Raw genomic sequence first — 20,020 nt, forward strand, 5'->3', positions numbered from 1 at the left:
TTGCAGAGAGGTGTAAATTTTAAAGCTTAATGAGAAGGCAATGTGAGTAGTAACAACATTATCCACTTGAAAGTAGAAACATGTTGATGTTCTAGAATAATCTGTCTTAAGGAGTGATTAAAATAATTTGGTGCACGTTACTCTTTTTATCTCCTCCTTCAGCTGTGAAACCTGTCTTGCAGAGATCAAAGCTCATCTCTGCCTCACGGGTTTCAGCCTCAGTGAGTGGCTGGAATTAGGGCTCAGTTACAGGAAGTCTCTATTAGCAGGTTTCTGAGTGGAGAATTTAGGTTCTTATGGCATTCCAGCTAGGAATTCCACGCTGCTGGAAGCCTAAGGTATCTCTCTGTCCTCTTCCAACAGAGCACACTTTCAGAGGCAGTTCAGGTTCACATCATTCCTCCTCCCTCTGTTCACCCCGAGTCGGATCCTTTAGAGACTCCACAACCCCTGAATTAACCAGAGCTGAGCCCTTGCAGGACCAGGGTCTTAAGAAGAAAGTCATGCTGGCCTCAAAGCAGATTGAGTGGCTTAAGAGAGAGGCTTTTCTGAAGTGCTCAGCTTCTGCCCACTTACAAAGCCTGGGCTGTGGAGAGCGAGCTGCAGATCTGTTATGGAGTTCAGAGCAATCTGTACACTCAAATATTGTCCTGATTTTTTTTATTCCCCTCTCACACAATTTCCTAACAATACTCCCTTCCTCCACATCTCTTTTCTGTTGACAAACAGTATTGTATCCCTTGGAGTGATGAAAGGCAAAGCCACTGAACTGCACCATCAACACATGGCAGTTCCTTTCACTTGGGATGAAATATTTGACAGCAAATGGCCCAGTAATGCACCTCAATAAACCCCATCCCCAGAGCAAAGGAAGAAGACACTGTTGAGCACTAGGTTTAATACACAGCGGGTATCCAAAGGATACAACAGAAAAGTTAATTCATTCAGAATTGTAAGGAAGCAGCAGTTGTGCATTTTGATTTTTTTTTTTTTGCTGGGTTTCACCATGTACAAACATTTGAACTGGGCCCCACATCAGGCAGGTCCATGGACAGAGGAAAAGCTCGTTCTAAAGGAGGGGATTTTCTTTCAGCAAAACAAGGAGATACAGATTTGGTTAGCCTAAAAACTTCTTTAAAAACAAGAGAAGAGTTACAGGGATAGAATCAGTGACAACTATATGAAATCAAAACAAAGTCTGCTAAAGCAGAAGTGTTTCAGTTCAGCAGGAAATCTCCCTCAACCTTTATTTAAGTGCTGTCTTCTCCTCCAGCCCACGTGTTCCTTTTCATCCATCCCTATTGCCCTCTGTGCTTCATCCACATGGTTGTCGTGGAGACCAGCTCTTTCCCTACTTTTAATTCTCTTTTCCTAGCACAAGCTGCCCTCTGACACCTGAGCTGTGGCAGGCTCCTCCCTGAACAGGCTTAAGGAAATGTCTTTCCTATGGATACTGCCCTGACTGCAGTGCCCCTGGAGCTCCTGTCCCACTGGTAATTAATTGCCTTCTTCAGGTGATGAGAGGGACTCAGCTCACAGCTCCAAGACTTTTCTTCCCACTCATCCTTTGCAGAGAGCAGTGACAGCAGCAGAAGAAGCCCAGCCAAGGTGACAAGCTGGGTAGGATTTAGTGCTGAAGAGAAACATTTCAGTTGGAAGGTGCAGGGAAACAGCAGCCATGGTGCAGATGAGTTATCTGCAGTGCTCTGATTGCCACAAATATCAGTGCTAAACTCTCCTGGCTTGGTCTAGATGAGAAGGTCTGGTGCTGATGGGTGTTAGGCATCACACAAGGAGATGCCAGTCCTTACAAGCAATTCCTCCCACAGATCTTGTCAAATGGAAGCACTTGTGGGAAGTTGCCCAGCACTGCCTGCTGAGCCAGGGGCCACTGAAGGACAGGGCAGCCTCCAGCCAGGGAGGAAACTCCAGGCAGAGGGATCCTTTGTTGGCACAGTCTGTGCTGGGAGCTGCTGAGTTGTGTTTGTGCTCTGCTTGCCAAGCTTTGCAATCCTGAAGGAAATGTAGAGGTGAAATCATGAAGAAGAGTCTGGGTGGGCCAACAGCTACTGAGCACAAGGAGCACCTCTGCCATGTTTACTCATCCTGAACTGGGTTTTCACTTGACAGTTCTGGTGACAACCCTGTTCTGCTTTTCTGAGCAGGACTGGTGAATGGCTCTATCGTTCTGGGTGGAGTTAAAGTCTCCTGGTTCATTCCTTTGATCCAGCATTTCAGGGTCTGACTTCCCCTTTTACATTAGACCTTCACAAATAAATCAGCCACTTTACCCTCCCCTCCTTGCAGAACGCTGATATGATACCTGCAGGCAGCTCTCCTGCTCTGTCCTCAGCTCTGGATCTATGGCATTAACTCTGTCTCCAAAAAGTGCTTTCAGGTCACTCCTGTTGTTTCAGGTAGGGAAACCGTGCTACAAACTCCTTTCACACTTCCAATTCCAGAATTCCTGGATTGTGCTCAGGTGTTCAGAGGATACCTTCCTCTCTTTTGCTCCTTACTGAAGGGGAAATTTTATTTCTCAGCTCACAAATTCTTGGCTTGAAGACACAGAAGCTTGTAGGCAAAGCTTACATGACTCTAACAGGGATGATACTTCTTTTATCGTGCTGTCTCAGGAATTTACCTTGCTGTGGCCCGACTCAAAGTCTGATGTGTAGCTTGCTGTAAGTGCCCTGTTGTAGTTCCCCCTTCCCCTGGGATCAGTGACAGATTTCAGCTCAGACTGAGCTTTTCTGGCAGCCTGGCCTGACTCCGTTGATCTCCTGGTTGCTGGGAATTTGCAATCATTTCATGCTGGTTCAGGTACAGCTTGTTGAGGGGCTGTGAGCAGTGAGGACAGAGGTTTACAGGAGGAAACAAAGCTTTGGTGCAGCTTGGAGCTTGTTAGTTTGGGATGCAGCAGTAACAGCTGAACTTGGGGGGGCACTGGTTTGGAAAACCCAAACCTTTGGGGTCTTGAGGCAGATGGAACCAAGTCACAGGTTGTTCATTAGCCTTGATGTCGTTGTGCCAAAATCCCAGAGAAAAGGCTGACTGCTTGGCTTGGATGGCAATGCAGGGCTGAGCTCTGCTCCAGCTGACATGGGAGTTCCACTGTTGCTCTGGGGACAGGGGTTTCTGATACCTCTCCCTCTGTGCCGTGTCCCCTTCTGCTCCACTCCCTCCTTGCCAACACAGTCAGAATCCTCAGTGCTTTTTGTCAGGTGAGTCAAGTTTTTAGTGGGGGGAGCTTTCACTACACGGGCATTGGGAAGGAAGCAAAGCTGGTGGGTGGCACTGTCAAGTGAAACAGCTTCAGGACAGCAGCACCAAATGGAATTAAAGAGCAAAACCTGACTGCCCTAACACACCCAGGCTGCCTGGCAGGATTGGCAGCCCCTCTTAGTTTTGCATCTAGAAGGAAGATCAGCAAAGGTTACACAGAAAACATACCTTGAAATAAAGCTTCCCCATCTCAAAGCTTTAGAGACACAAATTCTCGGGGAACAGGAATAAGAGAGAGAAAAATACATTTTAAACGACTGCAAAAAAGTATAATTTGTCAAGTTTTGCAAATCTTACGAAAACAATTTGAAAGTGACACAAAAATATATATAAGTTTGAAAAATACTTTAAAGAAAAAAGTACAGATCTCACAATACCAAAACAAATGACTTATGGTTAAAAAGAGGAAAAAAAAAAAAAAAAAGACATTGAATAACACCATATTGGCAGAAAAAGTAAACCTGTCCAGGCAGCTGTGTTCTGTCAGTTAAAGTGTCAGTTTGTGGATCAAGGATCTGTCTCTAACGTGCTCACAAGGACAACATGAACTCTGAGCATTAGCAGAACCTCATAGCAGCGAGTCAATCTGAGAGCAAACGTGTCCGAGGGGAGAGAGCAGCGAGTTACTGTGCTCAGAGGCCTGAAATGTCCCACCTCACGTGCCTGTGGGCTCCTCTCCTGCTACCAGGCATAAGATCTTCCCTAAGTCCCTTCTAAGGGCAGATTTGTGACTTGTCACAGGGCTGTGGTGAGCAGTGGGCTCTGAGCAGGAGCTGCACGCTGTGCTTTGAGTGTCTGGCTGGGAGAACCTTTGGGTTCTGGAGCCCTTACAGGTCTGGAGTGTTAGAGGGGAAGCCCAGCTGGGTGGGACTCTCCTCTCACCTGCATCTCAAACTGCAGCAGAGCTGCTGAGGGCAGTGGGGCTGCACTGGGAGGTGCTGCTGGAGTCAGACAGCGGTGCTTTGGGGCTTTCTGCTTCCGAGCAGAGGGTGGAACTAGAGGGGCTATTTCATGGGATTGCCCTGCAAAGGGTGCAGGGAGACTCCCCCCTCTGAGGAAGGGACCTCAGCACCTCCAGCTCCAGCAGCTGTGCTGCAGGGAGAGTCCTGTGAAGGGGGATAGCTGTGCCACTGAGCACAGCTTGTGCTGATGCAGACTGAGGAAGGGCAGAGCAGCTCCAGGCCATTCCTGGGACTTGCATCAGGGTACAACTGCTCTGGACCAGGGCCTGGGAGAGTTTATTATGCAGAGAAACACTCTGGCTTTGTAGCCCTTCCCCACCAAAGAAACACAACTAAAGGGTGGTGAAGGTCTGGAATGAAGATGTGTAGCCCTTTGTGAACAAACCTGGTGCCTCCCTCTGAGAGAAAAGCTCTGTGTAGCCAAGAATGTGTAACTGGTTTTACTGGTCATCCCTGACCTTCTGAGGGTGCACTGCCAATGGGGAGGACAAAACAGACCTCTTGATTTAACTGGGAATGTTTTACTTCTGGATGACCCACATACAGTTAGCAGTGCTTCCATTAATGTGAGGTTCTATAAAAAACCCTTAAGGGAGTGAATTAACTTAAAAGATCTTTCTTCTCGATTTTCTCCTTTTATAAATAATCACTAAAAGGTCAGTTCTTTTGGTCTGTCTCTCTGGTATTGTGTCCCCCATCCTTTCTGACCAAATAAAATAACTCATCCCTGCCTGCAGCCCCACTGAGCAGCCAGTGCTGATTCAGGACTGGTGTTCTTGCAGACATTACAGGACCTCATGCAGTACAGCAAAAAGGGAATTCTCTAAAAAGTGGGAAATAAACATGTCACACTAGTGATCACACAACTAGGTCTTCAAGCTCATGGTCATTTGAGGCTCTCGGTGTGGTCTAAAATCAAAAGGTTAAAAGATACATAATGTAGTTGTTGTCTTTGTTTTTTTGTTTTCTTTTTTATACAGAAATCATACACACGGAACTTCAACCTGAAACTTCATAACAAAAAAAGTCCACTAAGTTAAGGAAAGCATTTTGTTGTGCAAAAAGTCCCTCCCCCCTCCTCTGTTCACCTTCATCTACTGAGGGTCTCACACACACACATAAAGTTTCCTTCCAACGGGCGAGTTGGTAAGAAAGAGTCCTCCCTATGTACAGTGAGTTAGAGAGAAGCTGGATACAGTGCTGGCAAGAGGCACTGGGGGAGTGCCTCTATCTGGAAGTGTCCATGTTCTCCTCCTTAAAGTTACTGCAGTGCTCTATAACTTTCCTATGGATAAAACAAGGATAAGGAGAGAGGCTTTAGTGTAAAGCTCATTGCACCCAGTTGTGAGACAGTGAGGTAAGAACTGTCCCACTTTATCCTGTTTGTGTCAAAACCACTAAACTCCACAACAGTTTGGAATGTGAAGCCACAGTAGTGCACGTTCATTCACCACCCCCCTAACCCAAATCCTCAGACACCTCTGAATCCCAGCAGGAATCACGTGCACACAAACGTCTGTCACTCACTGTGCTGTCACCTGGGCCATGAACACACACTGTGTAACTGTGACTGTCCCCTGCAGGCTGCAGTCCCCTCCAGCACTCAGTGACCCTTCAGCTGTGGGAACACCTGCTGCCCACCCACCAGGGATGTGTTCCCAGCCCATCCCTACCTCTTACTCATCCTGCAGGTATGGAATTACAGCTCTCGCTCTGCCAGTGACCAAGGACTGCAGGTGACTTTAAAACCCTGAAAGGACTCCAAAAGAAGGTCCCAAGAACTGGAGGAGCTCACAAAGGTGATGGACTCTCTCTCTACCTTTTGAAAAATGCTCTCATTTTAACTGTGCAGTCAGTAGTTGTAGTGACAGACCAGGATGACTCTGGAGACAGGGAGCCCCCACACGCGTGGGGACAGTGATGACTGCAGACTGTTGGCCTAAGAGCTGCAATTGGTCATTTGGCTCCCTTGGTCAACAAGCCAGGTCTGTAACCAATGTCCCTGACAGTGATCTGTGTGCAATGCCCACCTACAAACACCTCTAGTCCTCTGTTTTCATCCTCTTTTTCCCGTGTTCACTTCATACCCCTTGCACACATCAATGCAGGCCTTGCTTTGGCAGCCTCGCTTGATGTGGAGGAATCAAAACTAGAGCTAAACTGGATGTTTGTGACAGTGCTCTGATGTCCTACCGGGCCATTTCCTTGGTCTCTTGCCGTGCTGAGGCCATTTTGATCATGTCCTTCAGGAGGGGGATGCCACCTTCTTTGATCAGCAGTGGGCAGTACTTGTCAGCTGCAGAGAAAAGAATGGAACAGGTCCTTGTGAGCCCTCACAAGAGGGGTATGAAGGGGGGCAGGAGGGCAAGGAGAAGGATCAAAAACAGTGAGGGAATTTCCTAAGCACCAAGTCTCATTGTTTTTGTTTGGCTGTGCTGCCTGGACACTCCTGCATCATTCAGAAAAGGTTTTCTCTCCCTACGTGGCTTAACTGGGAAGACTTTTTCTGCTGACAGCCTCAGAGCCACCCCCTCAAGTTCTACAGTGCAAGGGATGTGATTTCAGAAAGGGCACTTACGGTAGACAGAGACCAGGTTATAGAGTGCCCAGGTGGCCCAGTGCTGGCTGACTGGGGAGATTCCTTGGGGAAGAAGTCGGAGGATTGGTTCAAATGACCTGCACGGAAATATCACAGAAATTGTTAAAAATCCGACAGCAGCTTCTTCCAGCAGCTTTGCCACTCACAGCAACACGAACTCTGCTCACAGGTGTCACAGCAGTAAATCCACTGGCACGCCAAAGATTCTGGCACCAAGGCTGTGTCCCAGGGCAGTGCTGGCAGGATTACAGGCCCCACCACTTCAGCACAGACACTGCCCAGATAAATAGCTATGAGGAGGGTGACTGAGCCCCAGAACTGACTTCCATCCTCCATCAGTCATTTCCTCACAAAGCTGAAACAGCAGCACTGATCAATCTGTAGAGGGGACAAAGCCAAGCTCCACCCAGGCACAGCTGGCTGCACACGTGCAAGGGTTGATGTGTTTCTTCTGACAACAATAACGTGTCTATACTGTGGAACAGGCACTGGAATGCCAGTTCTGGATCCCTGCCCAGCACTAAGGGAATACTGAGTACCTGATACCCTCTTACAGGAAGGGTTTTGGGACGATCCCAGCAGTTGTATTAACGTGTGAAGGGATTTCTGGGAACTGTGTCTAAATGTGCCCCAGAGAGTGAAAGCTACAGCACATGACTTTGGGAAGCAAACAGGCTTAAAGAGCTGCAAAGGACAGCAGTCTCAGAGCAAGATCCTTAGGCAGTCCCAGACAGATCATGGGATTCCTGAGCTGCTCAACTTCACCAGAAACATGCAGGAGAAATTCTGTCGGATCCCAAACTTCTCCCACAGGAATTGCCAGGTAAGGTGTCTAATTTCAGCAGCTTGTGTAACATATTTCAAAGGAAGATGTAAAACCCTCACTAAAGAATATCCCTGAGGATGTTCCTCCCTCACTTTGAACAGAGCCTCCCTTCTCTCTGTTAGTGTTGGCTTCCTGTGACAATCCTGGCTCCTGGGTGAAACTTTTCCTCCTCCTCACCTGTAATTGATATTTCTCCTGGAGTTGATATCCCAGCTCTGGATGGCTGCCCACATCCTCTTCACAACTTCCTCTCGGTGGGGCTCGCAGATCCCCCAAGCCTCTGGCCCATCGAACATGATATGGGAGAGCACTCCACAGGCGTTATAGGACACCTCAATCCCATCAGCTTTGCTCTCCAGCAGGTTGCTGCCAAGGGAGATGAGATCACTTAGAGCTGCTGAAGCAGCAAAGCTTTAGGAGTCTGCAGGCCCAGCTGATGAGCCAGGCTCTCACCTGAACACACTGATGAACTGCGAGGTCATGAGCTGCGGGCGGAGCTCCTTCACCTCTGCCACGTTGCCCAGGAGGCCCAGCATGTTGCGGTGCAGCTCCTGTTTCTCTGGGAATTCCTGGATGAGCAAAGGACAGGATTATACACAGGTAGGGCCACAGTGATGCCAAGAACAAGCAACCCTGAGGGAAGGCTGTACAGCACATCTAGAAAGGCTGAGAATTTTTGGGAAGTTGGGAATGGCTCCTTAGCAGGAGCTAAATGGGATCTTGAAAGCTAAAGGTACATGTGAAGTGGGAGAGTTGAGAGCAGGGCCCTCTGTTCACTGCTGCCCTGCTCAGGGGAACTGAGCAGAGCTGGGGAAAGAGGAAGATGTGTTGAGCTCCTCTGTCCTACTGCAAGGGTGTGAGAAGGAAGAACACAGACAAGCTGTTACTTTTCTGTTTGTGCAATGCAGGAAGCACTGCTTGGAGAGGAGCAGGGCCAGGGATCCTGCCCAGGCACCCCCACCTCCCCTGCTCGTTCAGCCTCTCCCCAGAGCCAATCCCACTTACTTTCAAGCACTCCAAGAACAGTTTCATGCCGCTGTAGTTAAGGAACATCTCACAGTTATCTGGGGTCTCGTCAGTGATGTTCCACAGGGCACTCCAGGAGAACTCCATCACCTGATCACACTAGAGAGTCAAAGAAGGGACAGAATCAGAGCTTCTCCAATGTGGAGGACTGATGCAGACCAACCACTTGTTTCCTCCCTGGCATCACCCCAGATGGCTCCAGAGGTAAGAAAACCTTGTTATTCACTTTCAACTTGTCAGTAAGTGGGTTTTTTTGTTTAATATTTTTGCTTCCCTGGCACATTCCCCTGCCCTCAGCCTGGGACAAGAAATTCTGCAGCGTCAGCTGAGATGTCTTGTGTTTGTTAGAGAAGCTGAGCTGGCACTCTGGGCTGATCTCCAGGCCTAAGTCAGACTGAAGAGAAAATACTCTGTGTTTTTTGGGGAAACACTCACCGTTTTATCAGCCAACTTCTTCTGAATCAGCTTTAGCATTGTCTGTGGGCAAAGGAATGGGAAGAAACAGTTCAGAAATCATGGAGCTAAAACTTAACTGCTGTGGTACTGCAGTGGCCAATTTTCAGGCATACTCAGTTTTGATCCTTTGTGGAGAACCTACTTGGTACCTCTTTCTTTAACCCACTGGGACTGGGTTATGTGCAAAGTTGCAGGTATTTACAGAGCTGAACTATGCCAGTCCCTGAACTGCTGAATTTGTGGCTGAGTCAGTTTTGATCTGTATGAGAAAGTCTGGGATGTGGCATAACTGCCCCAGAGCACTGGCCTCTGCAGCTCTGGGAAAAGCTGAGGGATGTGGCTTGGCATGAGTTGGGAAGCTGATGCAAACTTGGGGAGAAAGAGAAGGAGCGAGTCACAAGGTGGTACCAGCTGTGGAAATGCCACGATGTGGTGAGGAGGTACAGCCTGTACAAGGTCACGGTGCTTCCCTGGCCTCCCAGCCAGCCTGTCTCTGGGATCATGACTTCCAGTGCTGGGAAGCAACTAAAGGGGGCTCCAGGAAGGGTTAGCACTGCTGGGACACTGCTTCCCTCCTGTGATACTGAGGTTGGATCACAGCTGGCTGCATTTGGTGGGTGGCTGCAAGGGAAGTGTGCTGGGCTGGGTTAAGGGTAAGCAGACACCCTGGGACCATACCAACCATGACAAACCCCATCTTGCCCACAGCTTCTTTGTGGTCGTTGTCCACCTGGCAGACCAGGGCGTTGCAGAGGTGCACAGCGATGCGCTGGATGGACTCGTCCTGCCGGCTCTGGTTGAGGATGTTGAGCAGCAGCTCGTTGACCCTCCGGTACTGGAACTCCAGCTCCTCGGGAATGCTGAAGTTACACAGTGTCAGGCAGCAGTTCCGCTGCACCTGGGCCAAAAGGAGGCAAACGCTGGGCCAGGTGGCTACAAAACCACAGGCCCCATCACTTCATGTTTCTGTTCTGCTTTGTACTGGAACCACCTTCTTGCCTCACTGCAACTACTAAAATTTCCATTACCCTTCTATTTAGTGCTGTGCTTTAGCCACGCTCTGTCAGTACCATCTCTCTCTCTGTCACTCCAGTCTCACATGGCCACACAGTTATCCAGGGCCCACTGCTTTCCAAGCCAATTCCTTCCTGCCTGCAAGCTCAGCTGGCTTCCAGTCCAGAGATTTGGGATGTTTCTTTCCATGGACTCGATATCCCCAATGCCTGCAACCATCTGACACCACAGTGAATGCACAACCTTTGGCCACTATCCATGGAAAAAAAGGAGCCTTGCCATCATCACTTTCTCCCCCTTTTTCTGGAGAATATCACAGGGATAAGGAACACCCTGCATGTAATTTCCATCACTGAGTGAAGGCAAGGAGCAGACCTGGGCAATCCCTTCTCTGCCTTGACTCATTCCCTGGAGGCTGAGGAGACCCAGCTGCTGACAGCAGGCTAAAGAGACAGGATGAGGGAAGGAGGGAGCTGAAGGAGCCTGGTGTGCTCTTACTGTGACCTCCTGGTAGGACTCCATGCCGTTGAGCACCACCTGGATGACCTGGCGCCGCAGCTTCACGCTCTGCTCCATGCGGTACTCGGAGTTGGTCAGGTAGAACAGCGCCGCGCTGCCCGTCACCTGGATGTTTTTGTCATCCTTGTGGCACTTGAGGGCTGTGATCACCAGCTGTGGAGAAGCAACGTGGAGCTTGAGTGCCACTGACAGGCTGTGGAGTCTTGGAGTGACTGTTAAACGCCCGCGAGGAACGCGCGGCCCGGGTGTTGCGGGAACACGCTTACGAAATGAAGGGGAACCAGTTCCACTGCACTGCTGGAACTTTCTCCAGAATGGTTTCCCAGGGTGAAAAAAAGACTGGGACCAGAAAATTTCCCTTGTGAGGGAGAGGCAAAGGCTCACCTGTAGGGCTCTCAGCAGCTGGCTGCAGCGCTCGATGCGGGCAATGTCGAACAGGAGGTTGATGGCGCGGGACGTGATCTCCGGCCGGTGCTCCGTGTAAGCCTCGATGGCATTCAGGACTTGCTCTTCGTTCTTGTCTCCACTCACCTGGCACAGGGGAACAAAAACAGTCAGGGAGGAAATTACAGAGGAGGAGGAGGCAGATTTCCTGCATTATCAACTAGGTACTGAAAGGTCAGAGCTCAGTTGTCACAACTCCCCTCTACTGGCAGCCAGTAATTTTCACATTCTTTCAGCTCCTACCAGGCTCCCACTGCCCACATTCCTGCAGCCCCCTTACCTTGTAGGCTGGAATATGTGTCAGGCGGCAGAGGGACGTTTCAAAAAGGCCCAGGAACTGGAGTGGCCGTTTGAGCCCCCTGAAGGGAGCAATGCTGCTCTTTGCTGGCTCAATGCTGGGGGGAAAGAACAAGAGATCGCTCATGTTGGTACCGTGTTTGTTCAGGTGTCAGCCCTCCATTCACCCTGTACTGCCTCCTGACCAGAGTGATGATGGCTACACTTCACTTCACACCAGCCTGCTGCTCCTGAACTTAACTCTAGTTCATCCCAGGTGATCCTGAGTGATGGGTGAAGGTGTTGAACAGAACTGAATAGCAGTAAGAAGAATCCATGCAGACAGAATGCAGCTTTCCCAGGTAGAATTTGTCCTGGGAATTCACTGGTTGGAGTGAACACTTCCTCTTAAAGGGCTGTGGAATTCACTGTGGATCCAAAGGATTTGCAAACTGGGCTGCATGTCATCTGACAGACTAAATCTGCTTCTGGGAGCAAGCAGGAACACTGATTGTGCTGCCGTGTTCCTTATTGACCAAGAGCCAGTGCATTTGCACCAGCTCTGGAGGAAAGGAGCCACTACTGTCCCACTTATTTGCTTCTGTTCAGTAAGTGCTTCATAGGAGGGCAGAGTTTTTGGCTGAGCTGGAAAACCAAACCTCTGGCTATGCCTCTCCCAGGATTTGCAAGGGTTGATCTGCCCAGTACCCAGGTCAAATCTGAAAAATGGCCTTTAGATTCCAAGCTGCTAAAACATTGAGCCCTCCTGTGAGTACACTGACTCAGTGTGTAAATGTTCTGTCTCAAGAGAGCCTGGATTTCACTGAGGGTAAGAATGTTCTGTGTAGGAAGTATGTACAGAGCTTTGGAGTCCTTGCAGAAATAATCCTGCAGGAGATCCCTGGGAGAATGTGTGTGGAAAAGAAGTGAAATCCTTCAGAGCTGTATGGCAGGCAGATGGGATGATTTCTTTATTACTCTTACAAGTCCTTACATGTGTTGCATACAGCAACAGCAGCTGATTCTCACACCAGTCCTCACTGGCAGGGGAAACTGGGAAGAGCTGTATCCTGCTTTTCAGTATCAGACCTACAGAATTTGGGAACTCAAAAGAGGGAACTGCTCTCAAAGCAGACCTCAATAACTGCTGTCCCCATACCTTGTCTGGCCCATCTTCTCCTCCATGCTGGGGATGGTGCAGTTCTCCAGCATGGTGTGCCCTGAGATGTCGAGCGAGCTGAGGTTCACCAGGTTCTCCACAAACAGGTTCAGAACCCGCCGGGTCAGCTTGAACTTGTAATAACTGGACAGATGGTCTCGGGAGATATCCAAGTGCCTGCAGGTGACAGAGAGCATCTCAGAGCCTGGAGAGCATCAGCTGGGGCTTCTGCCTCTCTACCAGAGGAAAAGGACAAGCAAATGTGGTTAATATTTATTATTATTTCCTTCCCAGGGTACAGGAATGTGGCTCTGTAGGCTCTGGCAGCAGCAGGCCCTGTGTGTAACCAAAGCACACAGATAGCTGGTAGAGGTGTCCCTGGAAAGGAGAACAGTGAATCATCTGGCCACACAGCACAAAGCAAATGGCTCCAGGCTCAGGAACTGCCTTTCCCAAGCTCCATCACAGCAGCCACCTGAGCATTTCTGCCTGGAGATTAAGATGCACAGAGGATCTTTGCATCCCCAGACGCATATCTTGCCTCATCTCGCAAATTAAGTTACACAAGGTTTTGTCTGCTTCCCCCATCTTCTAATTTTTCCACCTCAGGCTAATACTCTGTCCTGACTTCTTTCAGGTGTTTAAACACTTAAGCTTTGGGGAAATCCTGCTGCTGTGGGAGTGGTGGGACAAACAGACCCACGTGGTGTGCAGGTGGGGTCCCTTACAGGGCAGGGGATAAGATCCTTGAGAGAGACTTTTCTAAACTTCCTGAAACTGGAGACAGCATCCCACTCACAAAAGTGCCTTCTACCTGTTGCAGACCAGGTTTCATTGCAAGTCACTAGAAGTTAAAGTACTTAGATTTAGAAAATGTTATCCAGGATGTTCCCTGGGACTCCAGAGTGTATGTTAATGTGCCTGAAGTCAAGGGAGATGATGCTAAAGCCATTGCAAAGTAGCCTTCCTATGAATAGTACAGCCTTTCTCCTTGGTTTGGGAAGTCCTGGATTCCTTTCCCAACACCACTGTGAGGTTTGAATAGCAATTGTCTCAGCTCTGGTTCAGGAAGTTGTTTCATTGTCAACACTCTCGGGTCAGAAGCACTCATTTGTTGACACTGCTTGTTCCCTTGGTTGCCCCATCCATGCACAGGGGGCTTCCATGGAGCACAGCCAGGAGGCAGCCTGAGCTCAGAGCCTTTCCTAGTTCTATTGCAGAGCCAGGTTTAAACTTTGTAAATCCCTGCCTGATGAATGGTTTGGAGGGCTGAGTTTCTGCTAAGTGGTGTCTTTTTACAAGTGAAATTCAGGCTGGCTTTAGACCTGTCAGATATGTGCAGTGTCAATGAGTGAGCCTGTTCACAAGGAAGGTTCATAACCTGAACCCAGCAGGTTATAAGTTAGAGGCACCCAGAGATGCCTCTCTGTTAGCAGGCACGTAGATCATTCCTAAGAGACCTTTTCCTGTCAGTGGGAAAAGGAGAGAGAAGGGAGAACAGATCTGACCTGAGCTTGCGAAGCTGTGCGATCACTTGGATGTGCTCCTCTGAAAGGTCCATGTTGTAAAGCACTAAGGAAACCAGAGTGTCCTTCCACTGGGTGAGGAATCCCACGTCACTGAGCTGGATCCCAGAGAGATCCAGAGCTGCCAGGGAGGCCAGAGGCCGCAGCAGGGTCTCCACGTTCACCCCCTCGATCAGGCGGCCCAGGTTCAGGAAGCGCAGGCGGCTGAAGCCTTCGAAGGTAAAGTCCTTGACCAAGACCTGGCGGGTGGGGTTCACCAGACAGTCATCCTCACACCCCCCGGGGTTCTCCTCCTCGTAGAAGATATTGCAGCAGCCAAAGAGGCTCAGGGAGATCAGTGTGTGGCTGAAGCTCACCAAGGTTTGCAGGCTCTTGGCTGTCAGCTTCTCACAGTTAGTCAGGTAGAGCTCAACGAGGTCCTGGGAAAAGGGAAATCAAGGGTAGAGATACTTAAAGTAAAGTGCCCGCCCTGTTTGCTCCACATCTCCCACTGGGACAGCCTGACACCACATATCACCAGTGTCCCCATCCCATTCCCTGCAGTGGCTCTGGGAGCTGAGAAGGGGAGAAGCTGATGTTATTCCTGAAGTGAAGGATGGAGCCTTAGGAATCTGTGTGTCTGGGATTCCAGCTGTGCCCAGGCAGCTATGCTGGGACTTGACAGCTGTCAATGCAACAGCACCTGCTTCCTGATGGCCTCCAGGTCCTGGTCCTGCACGATCTGTTCCCGCAGGTGGATCCGAGCCAGCCTGGTGCTCCGCGGGTCTGAGAACAGGGTGAAGAAGCTTTCATGGGGCTCGAAGATGCTGTCTGTCTTCACCAGCTCCACGTACCTGTGTGGGGCAATGGCATTAGCAGAGCATGGCAGAGGCTCAGCTACAGCTCTGGCACCTGCACTGGTGACACGGGAACGTGACACCGACCCCCCTCAATCACCCAGCTCAGCCTCTGGGGTCGAGGGGCTGACCCGCTGCCTCTCCTGGCACTGAGCTAATCCTCAGGGAAACCTCGGGCAAGGCTCTGTGTGTGTGAGAGCAAACTGGATTCTGGCAAGCACAGACTCCAGGAATTTTCTCCCTGGCTGTTTAAACTTAGTAATTTGATTTTTTTTTAATTTTTTCAGACAATTAGCTGGCCGGAGTTCTCTGCCAGACTTTGTGGGCACAAGTTCAGCCAAGAGAGACGGTGACAGCCAAATGATATAAATCCCTGGAAACAGGTTGCTTTGTAAAGCTATGGGAGCAGCAGCTTTAAAATTTAACATCTGTTAGCACTTTGCACTCTTTATTTCTCTGCTTGGAAAGAGAGCTGTGAAGCTTCAGTGGTGGGAAAGGGGAAGGCTCCTTTGTTGCTTACTGACTGTGAAGCACTGAGTGTTTCACTCTGGGTTTACCCTTTTGATTTCCATTTTAACAGGACTTTGTTCAGCTCTATCTGACTAACTTGGAAAGGCTGATATCCACAGAAATTAGAGTGCTATATAGCACTGCAACAACCCTGGGAACACTTCCTCCTGAAGTGAATGCAATCCCTTATTGCCAAGATGAAGATCAACTGGAAAAACAGCCCCATGGTTTCTTCCCCTTTCATTCTTTTTAGGAGAACTACACACCCCATTCCCTGAGCTCCCAGCTCCTCAAAGCCAGGCCCCAAACGTACTCGTTGACGAGTTTGTCGCAGATCTCGCTGGGCAGGAAGATGTCGGGGTGCAGCCGCAGCGTTTCGTTGTCCAGGAGGTAGCAGAGGGTCCCCTCCAGGTTGCGAAGGCAGAAGTCGGTGCACAGGGTCATCAGCGACTCGGGGCTGTCGGATGCCATCCTGGGGGGAGTTGTGGGAAGGGCAAGAGCAGGAGGAAGCTTCTGATTCAGGAGATCTTTTCCTCAGCTGAAGTTCCGGGATGGATTTACAGGGACATGGGGCCAGCTGGAAGCAGAGGGGAGAAGAGATGCTTTGAGAAAGGCACAAATCCAAGCGTCCCGACCCAGCAGGATGTTGGGAGTTGTGTTTACAGCCCCAGACCTCAAAAGACCCGCAGCAGTTTGGCCTCTCTGGCAGAGGGACTGTCATTCCTCGGTATCCCCACCCCCAGGGATGAGTTAATGTGAAATACGTTTGGAAAGGAGGCTGCCCAGCCAAATGTTTCCTCCTGGCAGGTTATCTGGTGACACAGGACGTCAGAAGGGGAAGTGGCAGAAGCCACATTGCTTGGTTTCCTTCAGAGTGGGTTGGATAAACCAGCAGGACATTTGCTGCCCGGATAATCCTCTGTGTGGCCCCGGTGGGATCAGGTGACCCCGCATCTCCTGCCTGTCATTCTGTTCGCCACCACTGCAAGGCAAGTTCCCTTTTCAAGCTGAATGTTTCCCTGTAGTGCCAAGGCAGAAGCTTCGTGAAAGTCCTTGATCTAGACTGTGAAGTGGATCAGAAGCCAGAGGGAAACACATGGACTGGTCTGGGATCCCTCTGAGTGCAGTGTAAGGCAACGTTTATGCACGTGCTGGGCACCTCCACTGGGGGAAGATATCCCAGTCTGTTTTCTTGTTTGACAAAATCTGACAGCTCTGGTACCATGATTTGCTCACTGAAGCCCTGAGGTGTTTAGCACAAATCTTAACTTGAACACCAGCAATGACATTTCACTTTCAAAGGGTCACATCAGGCTAGAAGCAATCCTAACGTGAACTTCTCTAAACACCTCCAGGCACAAAAATATTGTTGAAATGTTTATTTCTGACGTCAAACCTGTGTCTTACCCATCAGTCTGTCCCTGCTGGCAGCAAGAACACCAGCACTGTGGAGGCAGTTGCTGTTCTCTGTGCCCCAACTGAGCAGCCACTGCTGGGGAAGTTGTTGCAAAATGTCCTTGCCCATATTGCATTTCTGATCTTTATGCTGCAGCTGCAAAGATCAGGACACTTCTCTGTGTCTCCCTAAAGCCTCTGCTGCTCTCCCTTTCCTGCACTCCTGCAGTAGCAGTACAAGACAGAAGAGTTTAAGTCCCTTTCCAGGCTCCCTCTGATCCCTCCCTGTCCTGCAGGAGGCATTTCCATGCAAACATGAAGGCAGCACAAGTTGGAACTCAAACCTCTTTTTTAACTTCCTCCTGCCTTTCATTAATTCCTTCTGTGTGTTCTGACCTACAACGTTTAGCAGGTTTTCCAGGGGGGGATCTCAGGTTCTGGCTCAGAAAGATAAAACCTCTCCAAGCAAAAAAAACAGACCCCAAACCTCAGCAATCACAAAAATTGTACTTTAAACTCTCCCCACTCAGGATGTTAAAGGCGTAACCTACTCTTCTGTGTCACCAAGCCTTGAGCTGGGGTCACAGGGACACAAAACTTTGACTTCTCAATAGTGCCGTGACAGCTCAGAGACCTCTGAGGTGCATGAAGATGGAGGGGCTGCAGTTTTCAATCACAAGGAGCTCCATCATGCACAGCTCTCTCCTCTGTAGCCAAATCAGGAGAGAGGTCAATGCTGACAGGGGCCACTGAGTGCAGAGTATCTCCTCCCTGGCTGGGAGGCCCTGGCCAGGGGGATGCAGGTGGGAGGCAGCTGCCCTGTCCCTGCTTTGCAGATGAATCAGCCTCACCTCCAGAGCGAGTCCCTCTCGTGGATTTTGCCTCGAGCCTGAGAGAATCTTTCCAGAAAGGCAAGATCAACAGGAAGATCCGAACCAGTCGGGAAGCACGTTCTGCTGTCCCTACCAGTTCCCCCGTGCCATCAGACAGGAGGTCCCTGCAGCCAGTGTTCTTCCACTGTTTACTACCGACGGCCAGAGAACTCGAAAACAAATTCCCATTGACAATCCATTGTCACGTGCAGCTGGAAACGGCCAGTGCTTGGGACTTGTCCAAGCAGCTCAGAGCACCAGAGGGCAAGGACTGCCTTCCTGTGGCTCTGCCCAGCCTCTCCCTCTCTGCTGAGACCAGCACAATGCAGCTGGTTGATCCCAGCCCAGGAGAAATCAGCTGCCCTTTAACTTCTGAGCTCCCCGTGATCCACCGACACAATCCCAGACAGAAGCTCGACAGAAAGAGGAGTGGTTAAGCTGTCCCAGGGAAATAAGACCAAAGAAAAGCTTTCATCCTCATGATTTATTATGGATATCTGAGCAGCTGCTGTGACCTTTAGTCCAGGACATGACACAAGCTGGGCTCTCCCTCCTCACTTGGACCCAAGAGGTGACACGTGGGCAGCTGCCCTGATCAATATTGTCTCCAGTTATAACCCTGGGGTGTGATACAAAGAGACAAACGGGAGATGCTGATAAATGACTAACATTTGGCTGATTGTTATCCTCAAGCAGCTTTCCACAGGATCAAGCTGCCCGGTGACAGCCACCAGCGCCTTCCAAGGATGGGCAACAATGGGCTTTGGAAGAATCAAAGACAGACAAGTGAAAGGTGCTGAAAATTCAAGAGCACCAACTGCAAAGTGAGCAGAACTACAGTGCCAATACTTATTTCTCTGACAGATTTGCCTCCATCTCAGTGCATGAAGGAATCGAGTCCCTCAGAGCTGCAGGAGCAGGCACACAAAAGCCACTTCCATGGGCACACAAAAGCCATTTCCATGGGCACACAAAAGCCATTTCCATGGGCACACAGCCCCCTCCCACCATCCACAGGCCCAAAAGCAGCCCCAGCACAGGCAGCTCCACTCACCCCACCAGCAGTCTCTGCAAACACTGCCTATCTGCAGGCTGCACCTGAACGGTGACAGCGTCCCAGGCTGCCCTGGCACGTGAGCCCCTGGCACTCCTGGGGCTGCCGGTGCCAAGATCCTCTCCCCTGGACTCCAGACCGATCCTCTCTCCCAGCCTCTCTCCAAGCAGTGCCCGGAGCCAAGCCTGACTCACCCTGGCTCCGTGCCAACCACAGAACGTTTACGCTGCTGCTGCTGCTACAGAAATAACTGGCAAAGCTGACTTTCCCAGCACCAGGGACCCGTCCAAGGAGAGGGCAAACCCTGTGCACTGACGTGAGTGATTGCAGCGGCTCCAGAATAACGAATGTCACATAAATGCAGAGTTTGGCACGGGTTACGCTGCGAGGGGAAAGTGCACTGTCACTTTCGCTGGCGTCCTGCAGCTGCAAATCACCGGGACTGTGTTAATGGACGGGCCGGGGATCTCGTGTGGGGAAACCCCATCCTGCTCACACCGCGGGAAGAGAAGCAGGAGGAGATCGAACTGTTCTGTAACCCAGCACAGCCTGCAATTCCCGAACTTGTCAGCCTGCCACGACCGACACCGTAAATGAGACAGCTCGGGGAACGCGTTGATCTTTGTATCTGCCCGCAGCAAAGATGTTCCTTCGGCTCCCTGAATTGCATCATGGATTTCCACCCCCTAAGTCACCTTCCCAAGGGGACACCCGGGAGCCCCCGCTCACGGCTCCCTGGGCACGGGGGCTCCGCCGGCCCGCGATGGGCTCTGACAGCCCTGCGAGCGCTCGCAGCAGCCGCGGGTAGGGCTGGCCCCGAGCCCGAGCCCTGCCGAGCCCCCGACACGGGGCAAGACACAGAGGTCACCTCGGGGGCTGCGCCGGCGCTGCCTCCGCGGCCCGGGGCGCTGCCCGCCGGGGCCCGGCAGTCCCGGGGAGGGGACGGGGCAGCGCCGGGGGGCTCCGCGCGGTGCTGCGGGGGCGGCGGATCCTCCCCCCGGCCGGGCGGGCGGGCCCGGTGGCCGCGGGCCGGGCCGGGCCGGGTCCGGGCGGCACTCACCTGGCGCCATGGGGGGCTGGTGCCGCTGCCCGGGGCGGGCTCCGCGTCCTGCTCGGCCCCGCTCCCCCCGTGCGGCCTCCGCTGTCAACAAACCCGCCGTCACTTCCTCCCGCCGCGCCGGAAGCGCCGCCGCCTCCCCCGGAAACGCCGGCCCGGCCGGAACGCCCGCGCCGCGGGGGGACCCGCCGGGGACGGCAGCGA

At 51.1% G+C, this 20,020-nt stretch overlaps 1 protein-coding gene across 2 annotated transcripts; it reads right to left on the reverse strand.

Moving 5' to 3' along the window:
• Nucleotides 1–881: 881 nt before the first annotated feature.
• On the reverse strand, nucleotides 882–19,986 carry ZER1 (zyg-11 related cell cycle regulator). 2 transcript variants are annotated; one of them, XM_050320186.1, is made up of 17 exons: nucleotides 19,820–19,986; nucleotides 15,752–16,015; nucleotides 14,775–14,925; nucleotides 14,075–14,511; nucleotides 12,567–12,743; nucleotides 11,412–11,526; nucleotides 11,072–11,218; nucleotides 10,667–10,840; nucleotides 9,837–10,052; nucleotides 9,134–9,175; nucleotides 8,678–8,797; nucleotides 8,126–8,241; nucleotides 7,850–8,038; nucleotides 6,826–6,923; nucleotides 6,441–6,543; nucleotides 5,444–5,532; nucleotides 882–3,284 (listed from the first exon to the last, which is right to left on the reverse strand). In XM_050320186.1, exons 2-16 carry the CDS (start codon nucleotides 15,907–15,909, stop codon nucleotides 5,475–5,477), a joined length of 2,301 nt encoding a protein of 766 aa, XP_050176143.1. In that variant the 5' UTR covers nucleotides 15,910–16,015; nucleotides 19,820–19,986; the 3' UTR covers nucleotides 882–3,284; nucleotides 5,444–5,474. The 2 variants fall into 2 exon arrangements, with proteins under 2 accessions (XP_050176143.1, XP_050176142.1); XM_050320185.1 differs by having other exon boundaries at nucleotides 882–5,532.
• Nucleotides 19,987–20,020: the final 34 nt, after the last annotated feature.

The sequence above is a fragment of the Myiozetetes cayanensis genome, unplaced genomic scaffold (genome assembly GCF_022539395.1).
Source record: "Myiozetetes cayanensis isolate MyiCay16 unplaced genomic scaffold, myiCay2020 scf23, whole genome shotgun sequence".
In the NCBI taxonomy this organism is placed as follows: Eukaryota; Metazoa; Chordata; class Aves; order Passeriformes; family Tyrannidae; genus Myiozetetes; species Myiozetetes cayanensis.

Coding starts and splice junctions, on each gene's coding strand:
- ZER1 (XM_050320186.1), bottom strand. CDS start 15,909: ATGGCATCCGACAGCCCCGAGTCGCTGATGACCCTGTGCACCGACTTC. Junction 10,053..10,666: donor AGTCCTACCAGGAGGTCACA/GTAAGAGCACAC, acceptor CTTTTGGCCCAG/GTGCAGCGGAACTGCTGCCT. Junction 9,176..9,836: donor GCAAGATGGGGTTTGTCATG/GTTGGTATGGTC, acceptor CTTTGCCCACAG/ACAATGCTAAAGCTGATTCA.